The following is a 25,565-nucleotide window of genomic DNA, read 5'->3' on the forward strand; positions in this document are numbered from 1 at the left end:
AAAGACACAGATTTTATATATTTCCAGTCAAACGCCAAAACACACGCACAAAAAACCAAAACCATGACATTAGTCCTAGTCTGGGCTGACCAGTCACCTATAAATGTCCTTTTCCCACTACAACTTTAAAATACATCAACTCGGGATACCTGGGTGACCCAGTCAGTTAGGCATCTCCCTTCAGCTCAGGTCATGAGTCCCAGGATCCTGGGATCCAGTTGGGCTCCTTGCTCAGCAGGGAGCCTGCTTCTCCCTCTGCCTACTGCTCCCCCTGCTTATGCTGTTCCCCCCATTTCTGTCAAATAAATAAATAAAATATTTTTTAAAAGTACATCAACTCACCAAATTTGCAACTAACTTATATGTACAACACTAAGGTAGAGGTAGATATGGTTTAACCTTTGGAGGAATATTCCTTAGCCATTTGAAGTAATGTGTATGTGATTATAATAACATACACAAAGGCTAATGTTGCATGTTTAGAGAAAAGGAGAAAACAAAACCTCATCAGTTCTGTGAGGACAGATGTGTCTCTCTGACTTAGTCATGTCTCTCTGAGCCCACACAATACTTGCAGGCACATAGCATTTAAGTTTTAGGAGAGACAGCTCAGAATTTAAAAAGGCAATCTGACATCATGGTTAACAGCCAAGTTCGGAATTTGTCAGACATGGGTTCATAATCTGGCTATACTATTTACACAGTATGCGGCTGCACTATTTACACAATTTCCTCATCAGAAAAAATAAAATAATGATGCTTCCATCATAAGACAGTTGTAAAGATTAACTAAAAGCATATATATATGGTCGCCTTGTGGCTCAGTCAGTTAAGCATCTGCCTTCAGCTTGGGTCATGATCCCAGGGTCCTGACACTGAGCCCCATGTTGGACTCTCTGCTCAGCGGGGAGCCTGCTTTTCCCTCTCCCTCTCTCTCTGCCCCCATGCCCCCCACCACTTGTGCTCTCTCTCTCAAAGAAGTACATAAAAATCTTTAAAAAATAAATAAAAATAAAAGTATATGTGACGGGCACAGTAGTGTCCCTGGTACATGGTGAGATAGTGCCCAGTATATATCAACTGTTACTATTGCTATTATTATTATTACCACTTTTTTTCTCTCTTTATTGAGGTATGATTTACACAAAAATACAGTGCAGAGGTCTCAGGTATTGAGTTAGGTGAGTTTTGACACTTGTATAACTATTGTCTGCAACAAATTGGAAAGTACTTCCATCACCATAGAAAGTTCTCGTGGTGCCCTTTCCAGTCAACCCTCCTGCCTCAGAGCAACCACTTTTTGCCTTTTGTTTCCAAAGATTAGTTTTGCCTGTTCTTTACTTAATGTAAATTGAATTAGATAGTATATTTTTGCATGTTTTTGGCTTCTCTTGCTTAGCATAATGTTTTTTAAGTTTCATCCATGTTGTTACATGTATATATAGTCCATTCCTTTTCGTTCCTGCATAGTATTCCACTGTGTAGATAGACTTATTTTATTGATCCCTTTTCCATGGATGACCCTTTAGCTTAATTCCAGTTTAGAGCTTTTATCTCCCAGATTTTATCTCCCTAAGATTTTATTTATTTATTTACTTTAAAGATTTTATTTATTTGTTAGAGAGAGAGAGTGAGCAAGTGAGCACAGGCAAAGTGGTAGGCCCCTGCCAAGCAAGAGGCCCGATGTGGGACTCAATCCGATGTGGGATACTGACCTGAGCTGAAGGCAGCCGTTTAACCAACTGAGCCACCCAGGTGTCCCTCTACGATTTTATTTTTAAGTACTTCCTATACCCAGCGTGGGTCTCCACCTTACAAACCAAAGATCAAGAATCATACACTTCGGGACGCCTGGGTGGCTCAGTTGGTTAAGCAGCTGCCTTTGGCTCAGGTCATGATCCCAGCGTCCTGGGATCGAGTCCCACATCGGGCTCTTTGCTCGGCAGGGAGCCTGCTTCTCCCTCTGCCTCTGTCTGCCAGTTCTCTCTCTCTCTCTGACAAATAAATAAATAAATAAATAAAAGAATCATACACTTCTACCAACTGAGCCAGCTGGGTGCTCCTGGAGCTTTTAAAAAATAAAGCATCTGTGAATATTCTTATGTCAGTTCTTTTTTTTTTTTTTTAAGATTTTTATTTATTTATTTGACAGACAGAGATCACAAGTAGGCAGAGAGTCAGGCGGGGAGTGGGGGAAGCAGGCTCCCTGCTGAGCAGAGAGCCCAATGTGGGGCTCGATCCCAGGACCCTGAGACCATGACCTGAGCCGAAGGCAGAGGCTTTAACCCACTGAGCCATCCAGGTGCCCTTATGTCAGTCTTGTGTGGACAAATGTCTTAATTTCTTTTAAGTAATTATCTAAGAATGGAATTTCTGGGTCATGGGGTAGATGTAAGCTTAACTTTACATGAAACTGCCAAACAGTCTTTAAGTGATGGTAGCAGTGAGATTTCTTTTTAAATGGGCAGTAATAATCATGACATCTGAGGTATCCAGCATAGCCTGAGAAATAACTTTGGAGTTCTATTGACCTGGGTTCCCAGCTGGACTTTGATGTTTATCATTTGTGCAACCCCAGGTAAATTATTTTGTATCACTGAGACTTAGTCTTACCTGTGGAAAGGGAGTGATAATGAGATTGTGTGTAGTAATAGCTAGTGTTCTACATACTAGAGGCATATGAAGGTGGGGGCTGTAGTGCAGGATATAAGCCCGTTGGTTACGTAGTCTGTAAAGAATGTAAAAGCAGTAATAAAACCCACTGTAATTCCGTTTGCTTTTTATCATCATTGTGCACCTACAATTCTGAGAAGTGTTAGGATAAAATACTTCTTCCTGCCTCCTCCTCCTCCCATATATCACACCACTCAGCAAATTATGGGGACTTAACAAAAATTGTAGTTATAATCAATATTTTAAAAAATTAAACAGGAACTAAGAGGTTGTAACTTGGAGTGTAAATGAGATTTAATCTTTTCTTGCAGGTTCTCTCTCTGTGCACTTTCGGTTTCCTCTAGGTCCCTGATGTGCAAAGCTCACCCCAAACAGCAGTATTTCCAAGGGTCCGGGGAGGCACACAGAGGTCTGTTCCTCTCTAGGGAGCCTTCTCTGTTCAGTCCCTCTTCTCACTTTCTTAAAAGTTTGAGGCTTTATCCCTTTATTTTTTACTCACATTTTAATTCTGATATGTCATAGGCGTATTTTCTTCCGTTGTATTCTATGGTGTAATTACAGATGTGACCATATATCTAAGCCAGCTTTAGTTATCAGGGCCAAAATAACTCCTCTTAAACACTCTATTCCTTATAAAGTAGCTTCCCAAACAGGTGTTGTAACTTATAAAGACGTTATTAATACTTTTTCTCAATAGTTACTTTGTATTTTTGTAGAATCTGGTTTGAGCTTTCTCTCTATACTCTCTTCAACTTACCCACCTCTAAGCTAGGTTATACCATGTGAAAATTAATCCTAAGTATCATGTTTATCAACTTGGCCTCTGTCTTCTGTACTTGAGAGGCATTACCGATTTGAGGACAAATAAACAGTAATTCTAGAGACATTCATCCATTTCTCAGACAGTAGTTAAGAGCTCAGGCTCTCAAGTGAAAAATCCTGCTTCCTATCCTGTTAGTGGTGCCAGGTCCAGTGTGTGTTGGGGGGTTCTTTTTACACACCATCAAGCAACTCTCCAGCCCCAAATGGGTGCCCTACAATATAACTCAATTCTGACACTGTCAGTCTGGGGATAGATAGCATCACATTGCACAGGTGAAGGGCTTAGTCCTCTAAGATGGCCCCACCCCTTGCACCACGACCTTCAGATGCCAATCACAAGTCTAGGTTGTCACCTGTGCTTCTGACTCACCATCTATAGATTGGAGGTTCCAGCAACTTCCTCCTTGGATTTGATTAATTTGCTAGAGTCGCTCACAGAACTCAGAAAATTTTACTTACCAGATTACCCTTTATTCTGAAAGGATATAATTCAGGAACAGCCAGATAGAAGAGATGCCTAGGACAAGGTATGTAGGAAGGAGTACAAAGCTTCCACACCCTCTTGGAATGTGCCACTCTTCACCAAATCTCCACATGTTTACTAATGCATAAGCTCTCTGAACCCAGTTCTTTTGGGTTTCTGTGAAGGCTTCATGTACATAGGCATAACTGACTAAAATATTGGCCATTGGTGACATAGTCAACCTCTAGTTCCTCTCTGACCTCTGGGGAGTAGGACTGAAAGTTTTGGTTTTTTTTTAAGATTTTATTTATTCATTTGAGAGAGACAGAGATAGTGACAGAGCATGAGCAGGGAGCCCGACAAGGGGCTCAGTCCCAGGACCCTGGGATCATGACCTGAGCCAAAGGCAGATACCCAACCACCTGAGCCACCCAGGCACCCTTGGGACTGAAGGTTCTAACCCTCCAATCATATGGTTGGTTCCTCTGGAAACCAGCCCCCATCCTTAGGTGCTTTCCCAAAATCACTTAATACGTAAACTCAGGTGTTAAAGTTAAAAGGGATTTGTTATGAACATCAAGACATGTTTTTCTTTGTTATCACTGGAAATCCCAAGGGCTTCTAGGGGCTCAGAAATGGCAAAGAAGACCAAATATGTATTATGTATTTCTTTTTTTTTTTTTAAGATTTTATTCATTTATTTGACAGATAGATTGCAAGTAGGCAGAAAGGCAGGCAGAGAGAGAGGAGGAAGCAGGCTTCCTGCTGAGCAGAGAGCCAGATGTGGGGCTTGATCCCAGGACCCTGGGATCATGACCTGAGCCGAAGGCAGAGGCTTTAACCCACTGAGCCACCCAGGCGCCCCCAAATATGTGTTTCTTTTATAAATTACAATATCACAGCAGGTTACCTAACCTCTCTGAGTATTGCTTTTCTTATCTGTGAAATGAGTAGTGATACCTGTTTCTTAAATAGGTTTATGGATATAGAGTGCTGTATTAGTGTCCTGTCATACAAAGTTACCACAAACTTAGTGGCTCAAAGCAACACAAATTTCTTATCTCATTTCTGTAGATCAGAAGTCTGACCCAGGTTTTACTAGCTAAAAGCAAGATCTTGACAGGGCTGTGTTCCTCCTGGAGGCTACAGGGTAGAATCTGTTCCTTTCCAATTCCCAACTCCTAGAGGCTGCTGCATTTCTTGACCCATAAGCCCCTTCTTCCATCTTCAAAGCCAGAATAACAAGGCAGATCCCTTTCACAACTACATCTCTCAAGTTCTCTGTAGCCAGGAGAGATTCTCTGATTTTAAGGACTCATGTGATCATATTGTGACCACTTGGATAACCTAGAATACTCTCCCATTTCAAAGACCTTAACTTTAATCTCATCTGCAAAGTCCCCTTTGCCACCAGACATTACATATTCTTAAGTTCCAGAGGATCAGGACACAGACATCAGGGGCCATTTTTCTGCCTACCACAAGTAGTTAGCTAGCACTGTGCTTGCTCTTTGTAAGTCCTCACTAAGTGGCGATTACTGAAGGCCTGTGATGTGAAGCGACCCTAGGCACAGGAATTTACATCCTGGTGGGAAAATGAAACTGCTGAGGCCAGAAGTTATTCTGACCCAAAAAGAGTGACCAGAGCCATGTGTGGGAGTTTGAGCTGAGTGCCATGGGAATGTGAGAGAGGTTCAGGTCAGCAAGTGGTCTGACAAGTCTGAACAGAGTGAATGCACGTAAGTGCAGAACCCGGAAAGAAATGTGGTTCAACCAAGATGAGAATCTTTATAGGGCAAAGTGTAAGAGGGAAGGAGAAGGCAGAAGAAAAGCTTTTCTAACCAGATAGTTGCGGGCACACCTGGGTAGCTCAGTCAGTTAAGCCTCTGCCTTTGACTCAGGTCATGATCTCAGGGTCCTGGGATCGAGCCCCATATTGGTCTCCCTGCTCAGCAGGGAGTCTGGTCCTCTCTCAGCCTCTGCTCCTCCCCCTACTTGTGGGTGCACACTCTCTCTCTCCTTTAAATAAATAAAATCTTAAAAAATATCATAAGCCTAACCAGATACTTGGGAATTAGATTTGTTCATATTTCTCAATCCTTCCTGCTTGTCCCACTGGACTCATTTGTTCATTCAGGCAACAGATAATGTTCCAGGCTCTGTATCTGGCCTTGGGGATACGATGAATACAAGACACAAAGCCTGCTTTCTCAGGCTCAGTCTAGTGGACATTCATGTCAACAGAGAGGGTGCCTGGATGGTTCAGTTGTTTGCGCGCTGCCTTCAGCTCAGGTCATGATCATGGAGTGTCAAGATCAAGTCCTGCATCAGGCTCCTTGCTCAGTGGGGAGCCTCCTTCTCCCTCTGACCCTCCCCACTCTCATGCTCCCTTTCAAAGAAATAAAATCTTTTTTTTAAAGATTTTAAAGATTTTATTTGACAGACATCACAAGTAGGCAGAGAGGCAGACAGAGAGAGGGGGAAGCAAGCTCCCTGCTGAGCAGAGAGCCCGATGTGGGGCTCCATCCCAGGACCCTGGGATCATGACTTGAGCCAAAGGCAGAGGCTTTAACCCACTGAGCCACCCAGGTGCCCAAGAAATGAAATCTTTAAAAAACAAAATCATGTCAACACAGAGCCATAGTCCAGTGTGACAGGAGGAGCCCACAAGGAAGGGTGTATCTCCTTCCCAAATTTACAGGGCAGGAAAGGCATCTTGAAGGAAGTATCCATAAACTGGGAGGTGAGCTGGAACTACCAATTGGCATGCGTTGGGCTACAAGTAACAACCCAAGTCAGAAGACCTTAATAATGAACTGAGTGTCTCATTTAACTGAAAGTCCAGAAGTAGAGTAGGCGTCAGTATTGGTTACTCTGGTCAGTCACCCTTGCTCTATTTTTGTGTGATTCCCTTTGACTGGGTTGTCTTCTGTGTGTTGACGTCACTCTCAGGCTGGTTTCCCTTGTGTGGCAATTCCAAGTGTCCAGCTATACACCCAGCATCCGAGGAAGAAAGGCATCTCTCATAGATTCTTCTGAGAATGAGGAAATGCCTTTTTCAGAATCCTCCCAGCAGCTGTGTCCCTGGCATCTGATTGGGGTCACAGGCTTACTTCTGAGCCAATCCCTGTGCCCAGGTGAATGCCATGTCCAATTTGGCTAAGGCCTAAGTTGCTAAACCTATCAGTATGGCAAGGACAGTGGGTTTATACTCGCTGAAACACATGGTCTTATTTGGAATAGGGAATTAAGTAAATGAAAATCTAGGTACTGTTAGGAATGAAGCAGGGTGGGAAAACAGACAATAGTATATAGGAGTGCCTGGTGACTTGTTCTTTCCTTCTCCCATGTAAGACTCACTTCTGCCACTTGATACCTTCTGTTTTTCATGGGTTTTCTTTCCTCATTGCTCTGGCTTTACCATGATTCTTCTCTGTGGATGCTTTCGCCTTCAGTGTCTGCTACTAACTGCCTCTCTCTCTCCATGTTTCTCAGTTCAGACCCCCAAAGCTCAAGACTCTGTCCCAAATAACCTTACTATACCAGGCTCCACCTACTTGAAGTAAGCTCCAGGAGATCAGGGACTTTTTTTGTATACTGCTGTATCCCCAGTGCCAAACAGTACCTGATATGCAGTGGGTGCCTGACAAATTAAATTATATGCCGAATGGACAAAAGATCAACCTTCTAGTTAATTGACTGCCTTTGGGTCAGGTATTCCTCTGGGCAAATTTTCTGTGGCTGACAGGGATGTCCCTGGAAGGGGACATGCCCATTTTAGTGGTAGGAGCAGAAGTTTGTTTGATCTCACTTCCATGGCTTACTTTGGTCTGAACTTTAGTTTACTTTTCTGCAAAATAGGATCAATGAAACGTGGCCTTATTTAAAAGGCTCAGGTGGGGGCTCCTGGGTGGCTCCAGCAGCTAAACATCTGCTTTTGGCTCAGGTTTCGATCCTCACAGTCCTGGGATCGAGCCCTGCATCAGGCTCCCTGCTCAACAAGGAGCCTGCTTCTCTCTCTCCCTTTGCTGCTCCTCCTGCTTGTGCTCTCTCTTTCTCTCTCTCTCAAATAAATAAAGTCTTTAAAAGAAAAAAAAAAAAAACAGGCTGAGGTGTTCAGTATTAAGTGAGATCATGATTATGAAAATACTTTATATATTGTAAGATACTAGGCAGTTTAATTCAATTCTGGTCATTCACATGCACCAGCAAAACACTAATGATGGAAAGGCCAGTTTACCTATTTAGTTCTACTTCTTGGTGTTTTGTTTCCCAAGAGAATCTCTTAACTGGCTCTCTTCTTGTCCCTTTCCATTTGCTCCCCCAGGGTCACTCAGGATGTGTCAACTGTCTGGAGTGGAACGAAAAAGGAGAGTGAGTATGAGCTAGAGCATCTGAGAAGGTGCTGGGGACGGGAGTGGGGAGGCTGGGAGAAGGGACTTTCCTCCTCCTTAGTAGATCTCAGGAAAAGAGACTTTTCTGTGTACTTAAGTTTAGTCCATCACTATCAACACACAGTTGAACAATGAATTGGATGACCACCCAAACCCTGGTTTGTTTGTTTTTTTATATAATCTAATGCCTTTAAGGAATAATGATAAATCCTTAGGACAAAATAGAAGAGACTCAACTAATGTTTACAAGATAATCTTGTATTCCTAGATATCTCTGTCACACTCTCTGTGGCTTCATTCCCCATGAACAGGGGAGGTGGGGTGATAACCTTGTATTACAAGGTTGAATACAAGATAACCTTGTATTCCCAGATATCTCTGTCACACTCTCCTTGGCTTCATTCCCTATGAACAGGGGAGGTGGGGTAGGGGAGTAGGGCTTAGGAACTTGAAGAGACGTCAGAAACCTTCATTCTGCTTGCAGTTTGCTGGCCTCTGGTTCCGATGACCAGCACACTATTGTGTGGGACCCGCTGCACCACAAGAAGCTGCTCTCCATGCACACGGGACACACAGCAAATATCTTCTCTGTCAAGGTGAGCAGGATAAGGCATAGAGCAAGTAAAAGGCATGACTGGGTTGTGTACATGGTTGTATTTGCCCATTTGGGTTCCACATACCCCCTGGGGTCACAGACACCTTTGTGATCTGAGCTATCTGACTGTGATTCCTGAAACCCCATCTCCTTTCCATGTTCTCCTTCCTCACTTAGAGCCACAAGGCCAGCTCCAGGTGAATTTATATTTATTTGAGTGGTGATGGTGGGGTATGGTTCCAAGCATGAACTTAGATAGCAGGAAGACCTATGTTTGACCCTCTTAATCTGCCTTTTAGAAGCTGTGTGACCTAGGCAAGTCACCTGACCTCTCTGAGCCCTGTTATTCATCTGTAAATACAAAGTAGCTTAGAAAAATCCCCTGGATTCATGAGTAAATGAATAAATAGGCCTTTAATTTTAAAAGGGAAGCAGCACTCCATAGGCTTAGTATTATAGTTCAATGAGATGATTGTAAAAAGGCAGCTGGCATATGTACTTCTAGCGATTCTACATTTGGGCTACAGATTTGTTGGTGAAAGTGAGCTAAGGAGAGGTGGGAACGGGATTTAAAAATGTCTTCATACCTCTGAAGCCCTGTAGGTGGAAATGACAAGAAGTTTCTGCCTTTTGATCTCAGAAAACAATGTGGGATTAATGGTCCACAGAAGCAAATGTGGGCCTAATGGAGAGACAGGTCTAGCGCTTAGAGCAATTTGGAAAAGGTAGAATGGGCCCTTTGAGAAGGTTGTAAATGTCCAAGCACTGAGGTACTCTCCACAACGGGAACTTATCTGACAGGTTTAAGGTTGGAGGAAATGACCTTTAAGGACCTGTCCAGCCCTGAATTTCTGTAATGAATGTATGTGAGAGAGGCTGTTCTTTGGAAAGCCTCACTAATCTGAGAAATATTTTCCTAATTAGTATCAAGAAGAATTACAAGATACATGAAGAAGAAGGTAGATTTGAGAGCTGAGAACCTACTTATTTTCCTAAACCCTGCCCTCTTCCCAAGCTCTCATTTTCACCTCCTGTTCCAGAGACCAGTCCTAGATAATTTTCTGCAGTTTTTAGAGACAGAACAATGCTGATTCACCTCTTGCATGGCAAACAGACTGTTTTCTGCCCCCTGAAAATTGTTATTAGGTTTAATTTGAATCTGTGGGGTGGGATCTGGGAATGGGATCTATGCCATCAGCTTTGGCATCGTAGAGTACAAAACATTGAGTTCAAGAACAAGAATTTGACAGTGGTCTTGATACTAATAGTGAGATTTGGGGCAGGGCCCAAAATTAAATTCACAGACCCTCAGCCTCCTGTGAAAGTGTAGAAAAGGATTCTTCTCTCTTCCGGTAGTAACAATGCAGGTATTTTTATTTAACCCACAAGCCCCCCCTGGTGGCAACTACAGTGTGTGAGGCCTCAAGAGCTCCCTCTTCTGTTGTGCCTGAAGTACATGCTGTTTCCAGACGGGATTAAAGACTACTGGTTGCCTCTAAAAATGATGGAATTCCGTCTGTTTCATCCAGCCCTTGTTCTGGTGAGCCCTTAGACAGTGGTGTGTGGGAAGAGTGAATTTTTTTGTTGCTCTTTCCTGAACAATTAAGTCAAGTAGGACTGGAGCTCTTTAAATGCAGATTAATGCCCCAACCCCAGCACCGGTTCAGCCTTGTTGTGGTTTGGGAGGAACTTTTCATTTAAGAAAGAAGATAATTAAATTTTTTTAACTCAAGAAAGAAGAGAAAAAGTCAACTAACGCCATACCCAAACATTTTTTTTCCTCAAAGCTAGGTGATAGAACCGCACACCTTTTAAAGATTACTGTTCAGAGCTGTATTTATGGCTGTTTTGTTCTTACGACATGTCATCTGGAATATTTTATTCTCAACTTCATCTGAATGGCAGGGTTCTCATTCTTTGTAACAGCTGCAGGGAGATGTTTCCTCCTCATGCTCAACCCTTCCCCAGGGCCCAACATTTGAGCCATTTCCAGTATTTGTCATTACGAGGAGTGCTGCTCTGAGCATTTCTGCACAGGTCCCTTTTTCCTAATAGAAATTTCTCAAGAGTGGAAGTGTGGGATTAAAAGATAGAAACATCTTTTACTTTGTTACCTATTGCCAGATTGTTCTCCAGAAATATTTGAACCCAACTTAAAATACTACTTTCTTCTTAAAACACTGGAAGTCCTTTTCATTTTAAGCCTACTTTGTTATGTAATTCTCAGGTTATCAAATGGTCCTCATGAGGCAGTATTCACATGAGAATCAGACAGACTCGAGTTAACTCAGTGTTAGTGCTGAACCTCAATTTTAAGTGGGTTATTTAAAATATTGGTAAGATAAGGAACCTGCCCAGGTGTCTGGCACATGGTAAATACTTAGTAAATGGTAACAACTGTGACTGTCACCTGCTCAGCTCTTACCTGGGGAAGGGTCAGAGGAAAAGGCTTTCTTAGGTAGTTCAGTTTGGCATAAGTCAGGACTACTCCACCGAAATAAAGGTGTATGTCCCAATTTTTACCTTTGGGCCTGTGGGCTGATGCTTGATGCAGTTTCCTTAGTGGAGTGTCTTGGATGGGCTCATTTTCTTACCCAAAATGAAGGAAAGAGGGTGCTAACATCCAGGCTAGTCTTCTTTCCTGGCCAGCCCGACCCACACTGCCTGCCAATCTCTTCTTCGATCTCTCTGGAGCAGTTCCTGCCTCACGCTGGGGACCGCATCTTGATCACGGGGGCAGCCGACTCCAAAGTGCATGTCCACGACCTGACAGTAAAGGAAACGATCCACATGTTTGGAGACCATACAAACCGGGTGAAACGCATCGCCACAGCGCCCATGTGGCCCAACACATTCTGGAGTGCTGCTGAGGACGGGCTTATCCGGTAAGGGCCTGAGGCACGGAGTGGGGCCTGTGCCTCCCCTGCTCCCCCTGCATGTTGGCTCCCCATCCCATCCGCCCCACCGCTTCCTTCCATAGGCCTGGTTCCTTCCTGTCAGCAGAGTTCAGCCTCCTGTGTCTGCCCAGGGCAGTTTTCTGTGAATATAAAACTGGGAACATTGCTTGTCCTATATCCACTATATCCAGGCCTGCAGGCCTGCTGTCACCCAGCAGTCAGCCTCCTCTGGACTTTCACACTTGGTGTTCCCTCCACCTAGTTTTCTCTGTCCCCAGTTCTTTCCTTATTTGACTCTTCCTCGCCCTGAGATCATGTTAAGGATCACCTCCTCAGAAGCACCTTTTCTATCCTGTCTGAAGTAGGACACCCCCTCCAATCATTCTGTCTCAGCACACTAATTGTATCCTCTCTAACTCCAATCACTATCTGTAGTTCTTTAATTTTATTTACTCATTAGTTTATCTTTTTGTCTGTATCACTCACTGAACAGTGAGCTGCCAGAGCATCTCCATCTCTCTCTCATCCCTGGTTTTGTTCCTGGAGCCCAGCACTGTGCCTAGTACGCAGAGGTGCTTGATACATTCTCTCAAAGAGTTGATCAGTGGGCATATATGTGAGAAAGGGATAGCCAGCCAGAAATGGTCACGTGGGCTTTCCCCCTTCCCAGTGGCCTAGGTTATGACAACTTTGCTTCTACTTTCCTTCATCCTAAAATGGTCTCATTGCCCTTTAACTCCTTTCTTCAGAGGTGACTTTAGAACTTTTTCCTTGTCTCTCCAACCTGATTTAATGTCTCCCTTGAGATCTTGTAGGACTTTATACCCTCTTCCCCATTACAAAAGAAGAGAGATCTAGATCGCATGAACTATATAAAACAGCAGTTAGAAACAGGGCACTTGATGTCAGTCAAGTCCTACCTCTGTCACTCAGTATTTGGGGCAAGTCACTTTACCCCTGAATCTCAGTTTCATCATCTATAATGGAAATTATCATAATATCTCCCTTGGCCTGAGCATTAAAATCAAGATAGTGCCTATAAAACCTTAGGAGAGTACTTGGAAGACAAAAAGCACTTTGGTCAGTGGCAGGTACAATTCCGTGTTACCCTTGTTGACCCTCACTAACCGGACTATGCTAGGGCAGCAGGGATAGGCAAAGCACCTAGAGCCAGAGCCTGAGTGGCACTTAGGCAAAGGTACAGTCAGGGAAAGTGTCCTAGCAGAAGGTGAGCATACACTGGACCTTGCAGAATAGGCAGGATTTGGATGGGCAAGGAAAAGCTGAGTGGACTCCCCAACTTAAGCAGAGTTCATGGAGGCAGGGGTAAGATAGCCACATGGGGGATATTTGTCATTGGCGCAGTTAGAAAGCTGAGGGACGATGTTAGCTTGAAATTGGGTCTTAGAAACCAGACTGATGAGTTTGGTCAATGTTTACTAACAGTAAGCTAGAAGTATTGAGGAATCCCCTCAGGTTTTTGAGCAGGAGAGTGATGTAACAAAAACAGTATTTTAGGAAGAGCGATCTGATGAGGTGGGCATAGAAAGGTGAGGCGGACAGGGTGGAGATTATTGCCAGTGTCTAGGCAGGAGGTGGGTGAGCACACGGGGCACATCCTCCCAATTCTCTGTGCCTGTGTAGTGGCAGCACAGCAGTCCTCCAAACTGCCGTGAGGGGGGTTGCTGCTTCAGGGGATGTCTGACATGACCTTTAACCTCCTGAGTGGGACTCAGGCTTGTCTTGATGCTAAGTGTTTCTAGATCGCTCTTAGGTGACCTCTAGATTCTCCTTTCAGTCACCTCCATACTTCTTTGTTTCCTGTAAGAAATTAGATTAAAAGTAGAGTTAAGGAGCGAAACCAGGTGGTTAAAGGCTGTCTCCCCAGCTCTGCACTGTCCCAGCTTCACATTTACTGGCGGTGTCATCCCAGACAGGCTGTTCAGCTGCCTTCGGCCTCAGTGTTGTTAATGGTACCTGGGAATGGCATGAGGATTTAATGAGATAATCCATGTGCAACATTTACAGATAGCACTGGACACAAAGCAGTTTCTCATTTTTAGTAATCACTAGTAATAGTACTTAATATCACTGATACCTGTAGAAGACAAACAAAAAACATTACAGTAGTATTTACCGTAAATAGTTACATAAAGAATAAAACAGATTGTATGAGAAGCCTATTTTAGGTGCCTGGCCCATCGTGACCACTAGGGAAATGGGAATGGTTTTTCAGGGCGCCTGGCTGGCTAAGTCAGAGGAGCATTCTGCTCTTGATCTCAGGGTCCTGAGTTCAAGCCCCACACTGGGTGTGGAGAGTACTTAAAAAATAAAATCTTTCAAAAAAAAAAAAAATAGTGGTTTTTGACATTCTTATTATTTAGGAACAGGTCAGAGCTACTCTCAGTCCCTTTGTATAACAAGGCCTTAGCTTCTCCCCTGCCTCACAGGAGGACCCAACCCCCATCCCCTAACGCTGTCCTCTCTCACAGCCAGTATGACCTTCGGGAGAACAGCAAACACTCGGAGGTGCTGATTGACCTGACAGAGTACTGTGGCCAGCTGGTGGAGGCCAAGTGCCTCACCGTCAACCCCCAGGACAACAACTGCCTGGCAGTAGGGGCCAGTGGGCCCTTTGTGAGGCTCTATGACATTCGCATGATTCATAACCACAGGTATGAATAGCTCGGCCTCCCATGGCCAGGTCCCTGGGAACCTGCTGCCCCTTTCCCCCATTGCCATGCCCTCTTCTTTCTGAGATGGGTCTTTAAATTCTTGTGATTTTTTAAAAAACGTAATCCATGTTTATTTTGTAAAATATGGAAAATATAATGAAAAACTACCCATAATCCACCACCTGAAACAAATCACTGTGTATAATATTTTCACTTGTTCTCTTACTATGAGTATTCGTGCAGGTTATAATCTTATACATGTAATTCTTTTTTGTACATTTAATTTTATTATTTTTTAAACAAATGTATAATATACTCAGAACCTCCACCTAAGTTGCAGACCTGAGCAGCTCTGCCAGCCTGGGTTTTCAGTCAACTCCTGGGACAGGCACAGAGGTGTCTGGCCTGCTAGACTTTCATTTGTGGGTTTGGGCGACCACTGCTGCTCCTCATACACTACATGACGTGGAGTGGACCTTGAACCATAACTCCATCATCTGTAAAATGAGAATAATAGGGTGGTCATGAGGACCAAGACAATGGATAGGACTTACTTGTAAAGCACTGTAATGTGTACGGCCATGGCTGTCTAATTGGTGAAACTTTGGGGTTGTTCAGGTAAGGAAGAAAGGTATCTCCTTTCAGAGGTAAAAATTTAGGTTTTCCTCTAGGGAGTGTGATCTAGACTAGCCAAGGGTAGTGCTAGGAGTTATAACCTATATGGTTTGCCTTCCCACCAGGAAGAGCATGAAGCAGAGCCCTTCAGCAGGTGTCCACACCTTCTGTGACCGGCAGAAGCCCCTTCCGGATGGTGCCGCCCAGTATTACGTAGCAGGTAGGGCTCAGTCCAGCCCTAGCCCCACATTCTTGGCTGGGTGCTGACTCTGGGGTGGTGCAGGGAGACAGCATGGCATGGTGGTCAAGAGAAAGGGTTTTAGAGTAAGGCAGATGTGGGCTTTAATCCTGACTGCCACTGACCAGCCATCCTGTGACCTTTGGCAAAGTATTTACCCTTGATGAGTCTTAATTCCTTTTCCATAAAAAGGCATCGTAATGATAAATGAAATAAAGTATATAAAGCAGTTAGTCTAGTGCATATAGTGAGTGCTCAACACTTGCAGCTGCTTTTATGATGAAGATAATTGCTACCATTATTGATATGATTGACTTCACACAACTCCCTGCCCCTCTGGGGGAAGATGGGGAGCTTCACATTAGGGTAACTGAGCTTCTCCCCACAGGTCACCTGCCTGTGAAGCTGCCTGATTACAACAACCGTCTGAGAGTGTTGGTCGCCACCTATGTGACCTTCAGCCCCAATGGCACAGAGCTGCTGGTCAACATGGGAGGGGAGCAGGTATGTCCGGCTGCCCGAGGTAGCTCTGCCCTCCTTCACCCTACAGTCGGCAGCCAGGGCTTAACACCTCACTTCCACTGCCATGAGGCAGACAAGCAACAGCCTTATTGTAAATTACTTCATAGTAGGAGCAACCTGGCATTATTGGAATTCCCAGAGAGGTGCCCTGGCCTTGGCTTTTTCTGAAGCATTAGAACTGACGGACCGGTCTTCAAATGCTGGCCTTCTGTGTGCTGGGAGTTTGAACTGTGAGGGTCTTCATTCTTCTGAGCCTCGATTTCCTCATCCTCCATTTTCCTAGGAGGAAACCCTGGGGCTGAGTCAGCCTGTAGGAGTGTTCCTTGGTAATGGCAGGCTACTAACCCTTCTCTTTGCGTGTTCTCGGTCAGGATATTTAGTAAGCCTTGCTTAAATCCATTTATTCTACAAACACTCACTGAGCACTTACTCTGGGACTATCATCATTATAAACATGAAGGAGACAGAGGTGAAATATGATGCAGCCCAGGTTGACAGGAGACATGGCAGGTGAAGCAGCTGATGAACAAGGCAAGGCAGACTATGTACCAGAGGACTGGAATGGAGAACTGGTCCTGGCTTCAGATTGCTGGGCCATCACCTGGCCTGAAGGTAGCATTAGGATGAATAGTGATGCAGTGTAGCAGAGTGGCTTAGAGCCAGACAGACTTGGTTTTGGGTCTTGGCTGTGCCACATACTACTTTTATGGCCGTGGGTAAATAAAGGCTCAGCCCATATTTCTTTTGTCTGTAAAGGGGTTGATAATAATAGTACTTCTTGGGCTGACTTGGCTGACTCTGTCAGAAGAGCATGCAACTCTTGATCCCTGGGGCCGTGAGTTCAGAGTCCTATGTTGGGTATAGAGATAACTAAAAACAATAAACTAAAAAAATAATAGTACTTCTTTATGAGGTGGTTTCTAGGATGAAATGAGGTAAGTCCTATAAAACATTTAGCCAAGTTCCTAAAGCAAAGTAAGAATTGAAAAAACGTTAAATAATAATAATTTTATGTTCATTGAGAGAAGTAAATAGCAATGATGCTTTGGGCAAATTGCTTCCCTTCTCTGAGGTTTCAGTTTTCCCATCTATAAAATGAGAGATTTGGCTTTGTGACCTCTGAGGACCTTTCAAACTTAAACACGTGATTCTAATTAATGGCGGTGTTTTAAGCAGTCCTCCCTCAGGACTGGGAACTGAGAAGATGTTCCTGTCTGAGGTTTGTTCCGTAGAACACCTCCTGGCCTTGCTGGATGGCTCCCTACTCAATACACACTGTGTTCCTGAGAGCCATCAAGCCACCAAGGCCTTGCTTCTGGCCGGCCACTTTCTTACCTCACAGCCTCCATCTCTTTTCTTGACCCTTCCACCCTAGGTCTATTTGTTTGACCTGACTTACAAGCAGCGGCCGTACACCTTTCTCTTGCCTAGAAAATGCCACTCCTCAGGGGGTAAGTTCTCTCTTGGGGTAGGGTTATCTCTGCTGGGGAGCTTGAGCATTTGCCACTTCTGCTGAGAAAGCTGCCCCTTCCCTGTGCTGTGGCTGTGCCCCAAAAGGACTCGATTCTCTGAAAGAACGCTCTGTGTACAGTAAGAAGGAAGAGAACAGTAGGTCAGAGATACCTTCCCTCTGAAAAAGCACTTTGCGTTGCTTGTCTCTTAAGGACATCAAGTAGTTGCCCTTCCTTTCTCATCCTGGGTCAGTCTCCTCACTGACTCTTTCCTGGGGCCTGCAGTTGATTTAGGCACCTCTAAAAGTCCCGTTCTCCCCACACACACACACACCCGCCCTCCCCACATCCCCCCAAATCCCACCTAAGGGTAATGCCAAGTTAAAGCTGTGTCCCTCTCCAACCAGCAGAGGGCGAACAGGCTTTTCTTTATGCACTTGCCTACCTGCGTCAAAACTTGCTTTCTGGGAAGGGGTCTCACCCCAGGAGGATGGCCCACAGTGGAACCATCATATCCTCTGATGGAGGCTGGAGGGCTGCTGAGGAGCAATGGGGAACTCCTCCTGAGTTGTTGCTGTTCTTTCTCCCCATCCCTGCCAGAAGTTCAGAACGGCAAGATGTCCACCAATGGTGTATCCAACGGCGTGTCCAATGGCCTGCACCTTCATAGCAATGGCTTCCGGCTGCCGGAGAGTAGGGGACATGTCAGGTGAGGCCAGTCTGACTTGTCCAGCCCTTGCAGTCCCAATTACACCTTATGGTACCTTACAGTATAATTGAAGGGATATAAGAGCATGTTTTGTAAACCGTCCATCCAGGTACATACTTCCAAGTCTGGGGACTGGGGCAAGGGATATAATGGAGTAATGGAGTATTTCTGGATGTGGCTAGTGGTTCCAGTACTGCTCCTACCTGGTAGGATTCCAGTCATGCTCAGACTGAAGCTCCAGTCCCTTGGTATCCGTAGCTGGGTCAGGACCAGGGGATCAGCTGTCTCTTAGTACTGAGCTCTCTCTTAAAGGTGTTCTACATAGATATTCTTCCCCCATTGTATTTTTCTTTGTCCCATATTATCTTTTGGCCTCTATTCACTACCAAGCCCAATGCTGGGTATAGAGGTGTTCAAAGCCTCTAAACTTTGAGAGAAACAGAAGTCTCTATAAAGAGATACATGGGAGGAACTTGGGTGGTCACAAGGTTCAGCTCAGTGTGGGGGTGGGTGGTTAGCTATTATCATGCTCAGGAGTTTGATTAAGAATTGCCTTTGGGGAGCACCTGGGTAGCTCAACCAGTTAGGCACCCAGCTCTTGATTTCAGCTCAGGTCATGCTCTCAGGCTCATGAAATTGAGCCCCCTGTTAAACTTCGCACTCAGCACAAGTTGGCTTGAGATTCTCTCCTCCTCCCTCTGCCCACTCCCCCCTTGCGCGTGCAAGCTCACACACACTCGCACTCTCTCTAATAAATAGAATCAAATTGAATCGCCTTTGGGGTGCCTGCCTGGCTCAGTCAGTGGAGGATGCAGCTCTTGATCTTGGGGTCATGAGTTTGAGCCCCATGTTGGGGGCATAGAGTTTACTTAGAGTTTAATTTTTAAAAAAGAGAGAGAGAGTTGCCTTTTACCTGTCCATGACAGTTCCTCTTGTTTTTTCACTGGTTCAGAGTATGGGGACTTCCGCCCATTACCTATTGCAGTAACCCAGACCAAGAATGAAAGTGCGCCCCTCTTCTAAATGACAGTGCAGATCCCAGGGACCAAGAAAATAACAGGTGGCCCTCAGGCAAGGCTATAGACTTCCTGAGAGACTGCTCTGACCTTCTTTGGCTGGCCTAACTTGGCTCTCCTTCCCCATAGTCCCCAGGTAGAGCTGCCCCCATACTTGGAGCGCGTGAAACAGCAAGCCAACGAGGCCTTTGCCTGCCAGCAGTGGACCCAGGCCATTCAGCTTTACAGCAAGGCCGTGCAGAGGGCCCCTCACAATGCCATGCTCTACGGGAACCGAGCTGCTGCCTACATGAAGCGCAAGTGGTGAGTGAGCCTTAGGACGGAGGATGAAGACAAGGGGCCTGATGGAGCCAAGTTGCTGAGGCCTCCAGGGAAAGTGGCAGTGGCATCCCACTGCCTCCTAGGGCTCCTTAGCCCCAGGCTGCTTCTCCCCATCTCCAGACTGGAAGTCAAGAATTCTCAAGCACCAAGGAAGGTCACAGTGAAATAGTTTTGTTACGTAGTGGTGTTTTGTTGTAAAGTGATGTGGCCACTGGATAAGTAGGACTTGAGAGATTGATTAATCCCAACTGTTGGATAATTGTGCCTTGAATTGGGACTATGAAGGAACAGTGGAATTCTTACTACATAGGAAAGAGGCATTTGGTGAATTCACTTGGTGTCTGTCTGAAATGATTCTGCAGCTCCTTGACCTTGGAGCTTGCTTTTCTATGCTCTTAGACCTTTGGACTAAGCACAAACAAGATACCAGAGATCTGAAGCTGGCTGTGGGTCATGTTGGGTCATAGTGGCTGGTGGTAAAGGGGTGGGGTCCATATCCTGAAGAACCTGCTATCTTTGGAGACCATCAGGGCTCCTAGCCCTTCTGCCTGCAGCACCAGCAGGCAAGCAGGCCCCATCCCCCAGTCGGGGCCAGGACTGGAGATGGATAGAGCTGGGCCCACAGCCATTTCTGCTCCGTCTGGCATCCGTCGGCTCTGCCCAGACAGACAGGCCAGCTGGTGTGCCATCGTCTGGCTGCAACAAGGCAGGCCAGCGAGGGAAGCTTAAGAAACCCACCCAAGTTAACAGGATGGTAGATGGGGGTTTGGGAAGATGCTACCCCATTGGCCTTAGCTCACGCGTCAAGAGTTTGCCAAAGACTCAGATGGTAACCTGACTGAGGAGGTGATGGTTTGGGAGCCATCCTGAGGTGTTTGGCCTCTCTGTCCCAAGAGCTGGGTAGAATATGCAGTGTCCTCATCCAGGCTTTAGACTGAGAGCTGTTTCACTCTTGCATTCTTGCTAAGAGAGGCTGATAAAGCCCTTGACATGTTCTCTGAACTCCTACTATGCACTAGATACCGGGGACATAAAGTTCTTCACTTTGAGTTCCTGTGCTCCAGAGTCCCCAGCTTCTGGGCAGAGGACAAAGACATGATCATGGTTTTCTTTGTCAAAGAGTCAGGAAGCAGTGAGTCTTTGCGTGGTCAAGTAAAAGGCTGTGGGCACTAAGAAAAGTTAAGTCACTTCAGCTGGGGTCAGGGAAGTGTCAGGAAGATGAGGTATCTGATGGGCTTTGAGTGTGGGCAGACTTAGGCAAGGAAGGGAAAAGGAGGAAGGGATTATGGGGGAAGGACATTCCCAGAGAGATGGTGCGAACAAAGGCGTGGGGGTGGGGGACTGACTGAAGAGCTTGTTTGCAGAACAACAAATCCATTTGGCTGGAGCAGAGAGTTCTGGAAGGGACTGGCAGGAGATGAGTCTGTGAGGTAGCCTGGGGCCGGCCTGGGAAGGACTTGGAATGCAGAGCGGTGGCTGTTTTGGCCTGGATTCAGTGGGGTGATGGGCAGCTACTGAAGGGTTCTGAGCAGGAGAGGGATGTGCTGAGGGCTGTCCTTTCAGGGAGATTGATCTGGCAGTGAGTCTGGTGGATGGGTGAACCCTAGAGCCAGCCCACTCTCCCCATCCCCACACGCCTGCCAGTGACCCCAGAATGTCGCATTCTGTCCCAGGCCAGTCTCTCCAGGGCTGCCATCTGCTCCTGGGTGCAGTGGGAGCTGTCACCCTCTGGCTCCTGGTTGGTCTCTGTCTGGCTCTCTCCAGGAGCTCTGAGGGGCACTTTGCAGGTGGTAACTGGGTTTCCATACAGTGCCTGCTCCTTCATCATAGCCCGTTGTTCTAACGCAGGCCAGGCCTTCAAAGCACTCTGTCCCCTGCCTGCTCCCACGCTGGTGAGCTGCTTGTTCCCGATCTGAGTATGGCTGTTACAAGGGCTGAATGCTCGCTCTTGAGTGCTGTAGGAGAGGAGGAGGGTCAGGGACATTTCCCCTGTCGGGCCTGCTTTGACCCTGTGCAGGAGGGTTGTGAGCTGTGCCTTGGTGGAAAGAGCATCAGTTTTGGGGAATGCTGCTTGTCACAGTTGGGTCCTAGGCCCATTTCAGCCCAGCAGGGAAAAGGGGGGGGGGTGGCGGGAAGGCTACTAAAGGAGAAGTCCTGTGACCTGTCTGATCTATAAACGACAGGTGGGAACAGATGAGAGGTACTGGAGGAGTGTATCCTATATTCTGGCACAGGGTGGGAGAGCAGGGGACTTCCTTAAGACCCCTCCCTTCTTGCTGTCCCCCCAAAAACTGAAAACCATCCCCATCTCCCTTCATCCATGCTTTGGGAGGTTGAAGGTAGCGAGTGGGGATGATTTGGAGTTCCTGGTGTGCGCACCCCCCTTTGCCATCAGCTTCCAGAGAGCTGACTCTGCCAGTCTGTCAGGCCCCATCCTTCAGCCCCGGGAGGTAGAGGCCACAGCTGCTGTGGATCAGTCAGCCAGGACAGAGGGGGGTCTGGCTGAGGGCTTGCTGCCTGCTGGTCAGACCCGGAGTCCCCAGCCTGGCACTTCTGGCTTCCCCAGATCGCCGAACTGTCCTTGAGGGCCCCCTGCCTTGGCCAGGGCTTTGAAGACCAGCCGGGGGGATTTGAGGAGGTAGTTGGAGGAAGAGAGAAGGAGGGCTTGGGGAGCCTGAAGTGGGCAAGATGCCAGGCCTTCTGCTGCAGAGCTGCAGGGGCCTGGGGTGAGCCAGTGTGCAGTTGCACTCTGTGCCCAGCAGAGGGCAGGCTGACACTGCTTTTTCTTTCACACATGCGCGCACCCTGGTGCGCGCACACCATCCCTCCATCCCCCACCAAGACTTCAGGGCTCCTGACTCATCTCCTTAACATACTCTGTCTCCTGGGGAGCAGGGTCTGGGCTGAGCCAGGGTTCTTTTCGTTTACAAGCACCCTCGCCCTGAAATCTGTCAGAGGTAGGCTGAGGTGGCCCACCTCAGAGGAGACTGGGTGGACTTCTTGCTTGCCACACGGTCCTACCTCTAAGCCACACTCCCCTGCCTTCCCAGGGATGGTGACCACTACGATGCCCTGAGAGACTGCCTCAAGGCCATCTCCCTAAACCCGTGCCACCTGAAGGCACACTTCCGCCTGGCCCGCTGCCTCTTTGAGCTCAAGTACGTGGCTGAGGCCCTGGAGTGCCTGGACGACTTCAAAGGGAAGTTCCCGGAGCAGGCCCACAGTAGTGCTTGTGACGCATTGGGCCGCGACATCACGGCAGCCCTCTTCTCCAAAAATGACGGTGGTGAGTGGGCACTGAGGAGGGGTTGCTGTTACTTTGAGGTCCTGTGTGACATGCTGGAGAAGACATGGTTCTGAGATTAGAGAGGCCTGGATTCTTAGGCTGATTCAGAAATTATGTGAGGTTGGGTCACTCACTTGGTCTCTTTCAGACTCAGTTTCCCCAACTGTAAAGGGGGAATGATAGCACCTCCCATTTAAGGTTTCTCTTGAGGATTAACAATAGTATGTTTAAAGCACCTGGCTTAATGCCTAGGACTCAGGACAGGAAGAAACTGAGCCCAGTCTGCATAGCTCCAGCTGGGCCTTCTCACCGGCTCACAGAGACAGGGTCTTAGCTGTTCCATTGGACATCTGAGTAAGAGGCAGCAGTGGGGGGTTGTACTCCTTCCAGTCTGGCTGATTGCAGCAGAGGCAGCAGTGGAGGGCAGTGGAAATGCCTCACGCATGCAGCTCTGCCGTGTGGTAACCATGTGACCTAAGGTAACACACAGCCTCCCTGACCCCACGGCCTTGCCTCCACAGAGCTCATTTGAAGCCCTGTCCAGCTCTGCTCAGTAGCATTGGAGGGTGAGCTGGGTGTTTGTGATGAAGACATGGACCCTCACCTCTCTCCTATGCAATTTACTAACCATGCGACTGATGCATTGTTTGAGTAGTTATCGAGCATCTACCACATGCTAGGCACTGTGCTGGGTTGTGGGTGTACAGCTGTGGACAAGTCAGATGGGATTCGTGGAGTTTACAGCCCTAGCAAAGGAACCAAGCAATGAAGGAGAAACCATGTGATGAGTGCCATGGGGGGCTGATAAGGGGCAGGTGCCTGGGGCAGAGCTTAATGTCAGGCTAGGGTTCTAGAGGAGGAGACATTTAATCTGAGACCTCAGGGATGGGGAAGAAGAGGTAACTAGATAAAAAGTATACCTGTGGGAGGTAAAGATTTCTGGCCTAGGAACCAGCACATGCAAAGGCCCTGAGGCAGGCAGAATCAAGGCACTTTTAAGGCACTGAGAAAACTGTTGTGATTTTACCCAAGGCACTGAACTGATCAGTGCCTCATTTGGGATCTATAACTCATCTTCCAGTGAGGAAGGGCTTAGACTTTACTCCTTTCAGAGCTGTAGGTCTACTTAGAAAAATTACCCTTTCAAGTCTCTCAGTAGTGCTTCACCTTCTCCTCCCTGCCTCTTACCTCCACAGAAACAGACTGTGGGCCTGTGCATCCTTGGGGCTTCCAGACATTGTTCTGGGACCTGAGCAAAGGCCCTTCTAGCATCCAAAGTCCCCTCTTGAACATCCTCAAGGGTTAGGTCCAAAAATGCTTCTTCCTCACAGTCATTCTCAGCTTTCGAGGGTAGGAGTAGAGGCAGATAGCCCTACATTGTCAGCACATGAGCTGAAAACAGGGCCGGGGTAGAGACAAGGTAGGGGAGGGAAAATAAGGACAGGTCTCACCTTTCCTTGCTCTCTGACCCTAGAGGAGAAGAAGGGAGCCGGTGGTGGCGGCGGTGGCCCTGTCCGCCTCCGCAGTACGAGCCGCAAGGACTCCATCTCAGAGGATGAAATGGTGCTGCGGGAGCGAAGCTACGACTACCAGTTCCGCTACTGCGGCCACTGCAACACCACAACGGATATCAAGGAGGCCAATTTCTTTGGCAGGTCTGAGGCCCTGAAGAGGAGGAGGGCACAGCCTGGTTGGCAGCAGGAGACTGGGGGGTTGTGGGGGCATAATGCTTTCAGAAAAGTCTCAAATCCCAGTTCTGCCTCTGTATCCTTAACCAAATGGCTTCACCTCTGTGGGCCTGTCTCTTCATCTATAAAATGAAACAAGCCATCCCCACTCATGGGGCCATAATGAGGATTTGTGAGGTAATCCACAGAGCAGCCAGCATGGGGTCTGGACTCTGCCTTTATCCCCTGCCCCCTCTCCCTCTGTCTCCATGTGCCAGAGCTTGGTCTTGATGTGGATGCTTGGAGCTTCCTTCTGCTGGGGTATAAGGCCAGAGCCCTCAAAAGCTGGCAGTCTTAGCACACTTGTGTTCTCAGAGCTGTGCCCCTGGTACTGTGGTACATAGCCCATGTCTCAGATCCCGTCACCCCCAACCCTCCTTTGTATATGGTATACCTTCTTGGGGTAAGTGAAACCCTTGAGTGTTGAGAGTCTCTCCGTCAAGATCCCGTCTAAGTGTCAGTGGTGTGTAAGGGGGTTGTGAACCCAGGAAGCAAGGACTGCTGGGAAGGCTTAGACAAGAGTGTTCCCAGAGATCGAAGAGATGCAGGATTGATCCCGCACCCAGGGAGCTTATAACTTGTGTTGAGGGAGAGTATCTTGGAGGCACCCAAGCAGTCCCTGATCTTAAGCTTAATAGCTGGACAGCGACTAGCTGTGCAGTATGGAGAGGATTGCCGTGTGTGGGAGTTCTGAGTCAAGTGAAGACCCCAGAGTTCCCTGCTCCCCTTGCCGTAAGCCGTACAGCCTCTACTTGAGGCTGTAGGGCAGTACCCCACCTGACCTCCCTGCCCTTTGCCCCTCTGCCAGCAACGCTCAGTACATCGTCAGTGGCTCTGACGATGGCTCCTTCTTCATCTGGGAAAAGGAGACCACCAACCTGGTCCGCGTGCTCCAAGGGGACGAGTCCATCGTCAACTGCCTGCAGCCACACCCCAGCTACTGCTTCCTGGCCACCAGCGGCATTGACCCTGTTGTGCGGCTCTGGAACCCCCGGCCAGAGGTGAGGGTGTGGAGAAAATGGCCCAAACTGGACAGGGACAAAGGTTGGGCTGGACCCTGGCAAGGCCTCCGGCTGGGCCTGGGAGGATTGGGGAGAGAAATGAGTCATTCAGACATGGAAGCCGCTGTGATGAGTGAACTCCTACCTGAGGGCCCAGCAC

The 25,565-nt window shown here is 47.1% G+C and overlaps 1 protein-coding gene and 1 long non-coding RNA gene across 6 annotated transcripts in view; both read left to right on the forward strand.

The window, feature by feature from the left end:
• Nucleotides 1-25,565, forward strand: part of LOC309841656 — a 963,915-nt gene that overhangs the window by 588,568 nt on the left and 349,782 nt on the right. The gene's annotated exons all lie outside the window — the stretch shown is intronic.
• Nucleotides 1-25,565, forward strand: part of WDTC1 (WD and tetratricopeptide repeats 1) — a 69,453-nt gene that overhangs the window by 40,638 nt on the left and 3,250 nt on the right. The window contains exons 1-13 of one of the 5 annotated variants that reach the window (XM_082684814.1): nucleotides 2,990-3,082; nucleotides 8,286-8,332; nucleotides 8,837-8,948; nucleotides 11,645-11,832; nucleotides 14,337-14,519; nucleotides 15,260-15,354; nucleotides 15,761-15,876; nucleotides 17,270-17,345; nucleotides 17,946-18,054; nucleotides 19,200-19,373; nucleotides 22,442-22,677; nucleotides 24,152-24,332; nucleotides 25,213-25,405. In XM_082684814.1, coding sequence (XP_082540940.1) covers nucleotides 8,910-8,948; nucleotides 11,645-11,832; nucleotides 14,337-14,519; nucleotides 15,260-15,354; nucleotides 15,761-15,876; nucleotides 17,270-17,345; nucleotides 17,946-18,054; nucleotides 19,200-19,373; nucleotides 22,442-22,677; nucleotides 24,152-24,332; nucleotides 25,213-25,405 — 1,590 coding nt within the window. In that variant the 5' untranslated portion in view covers nucleotides 2,990-3,082; nucleotides 8,286-8,332; nucleotides 8,837-8,909. Of the gene's footprint in view, nucleotides 1-2,989; nucleotides 3,083-8,285; nucleotides 8,333-8,836; nucleotides 8,949-11,644; nucleotides 11,833-14,336; nucleotides 14,520-15,259; nucleotides 15,355-15,760; nucleotides 15,877-17,269; nucleotides 17,346-17,945; nucleotides 18,055-19,199; nucleotides 19,374-22,441; nucleotides 22,678-24,151; nucleotides 24,333-25,212; nucleotides 25,406-25,565 lie in introns of those variants that run through there. The other 4 variants (XM_082684817.1, XM_082684816.1, XM_082684815.1 and 1 more) reach the window with 4 other exon arrangements.

The sequence above is a fragment of the Mustela nivalis genome (genome assembly GCF_964662115.1).
Source record: "Mustela nivalis genome assembly, chromosome: 10".
In the NCBI taxonomy this organism is placed as follows: Eukaryota; Metazoa; Chordata; class Mammalia; order Carnivora; family Mustelidae; genus Mustela; species Mustela nivalis.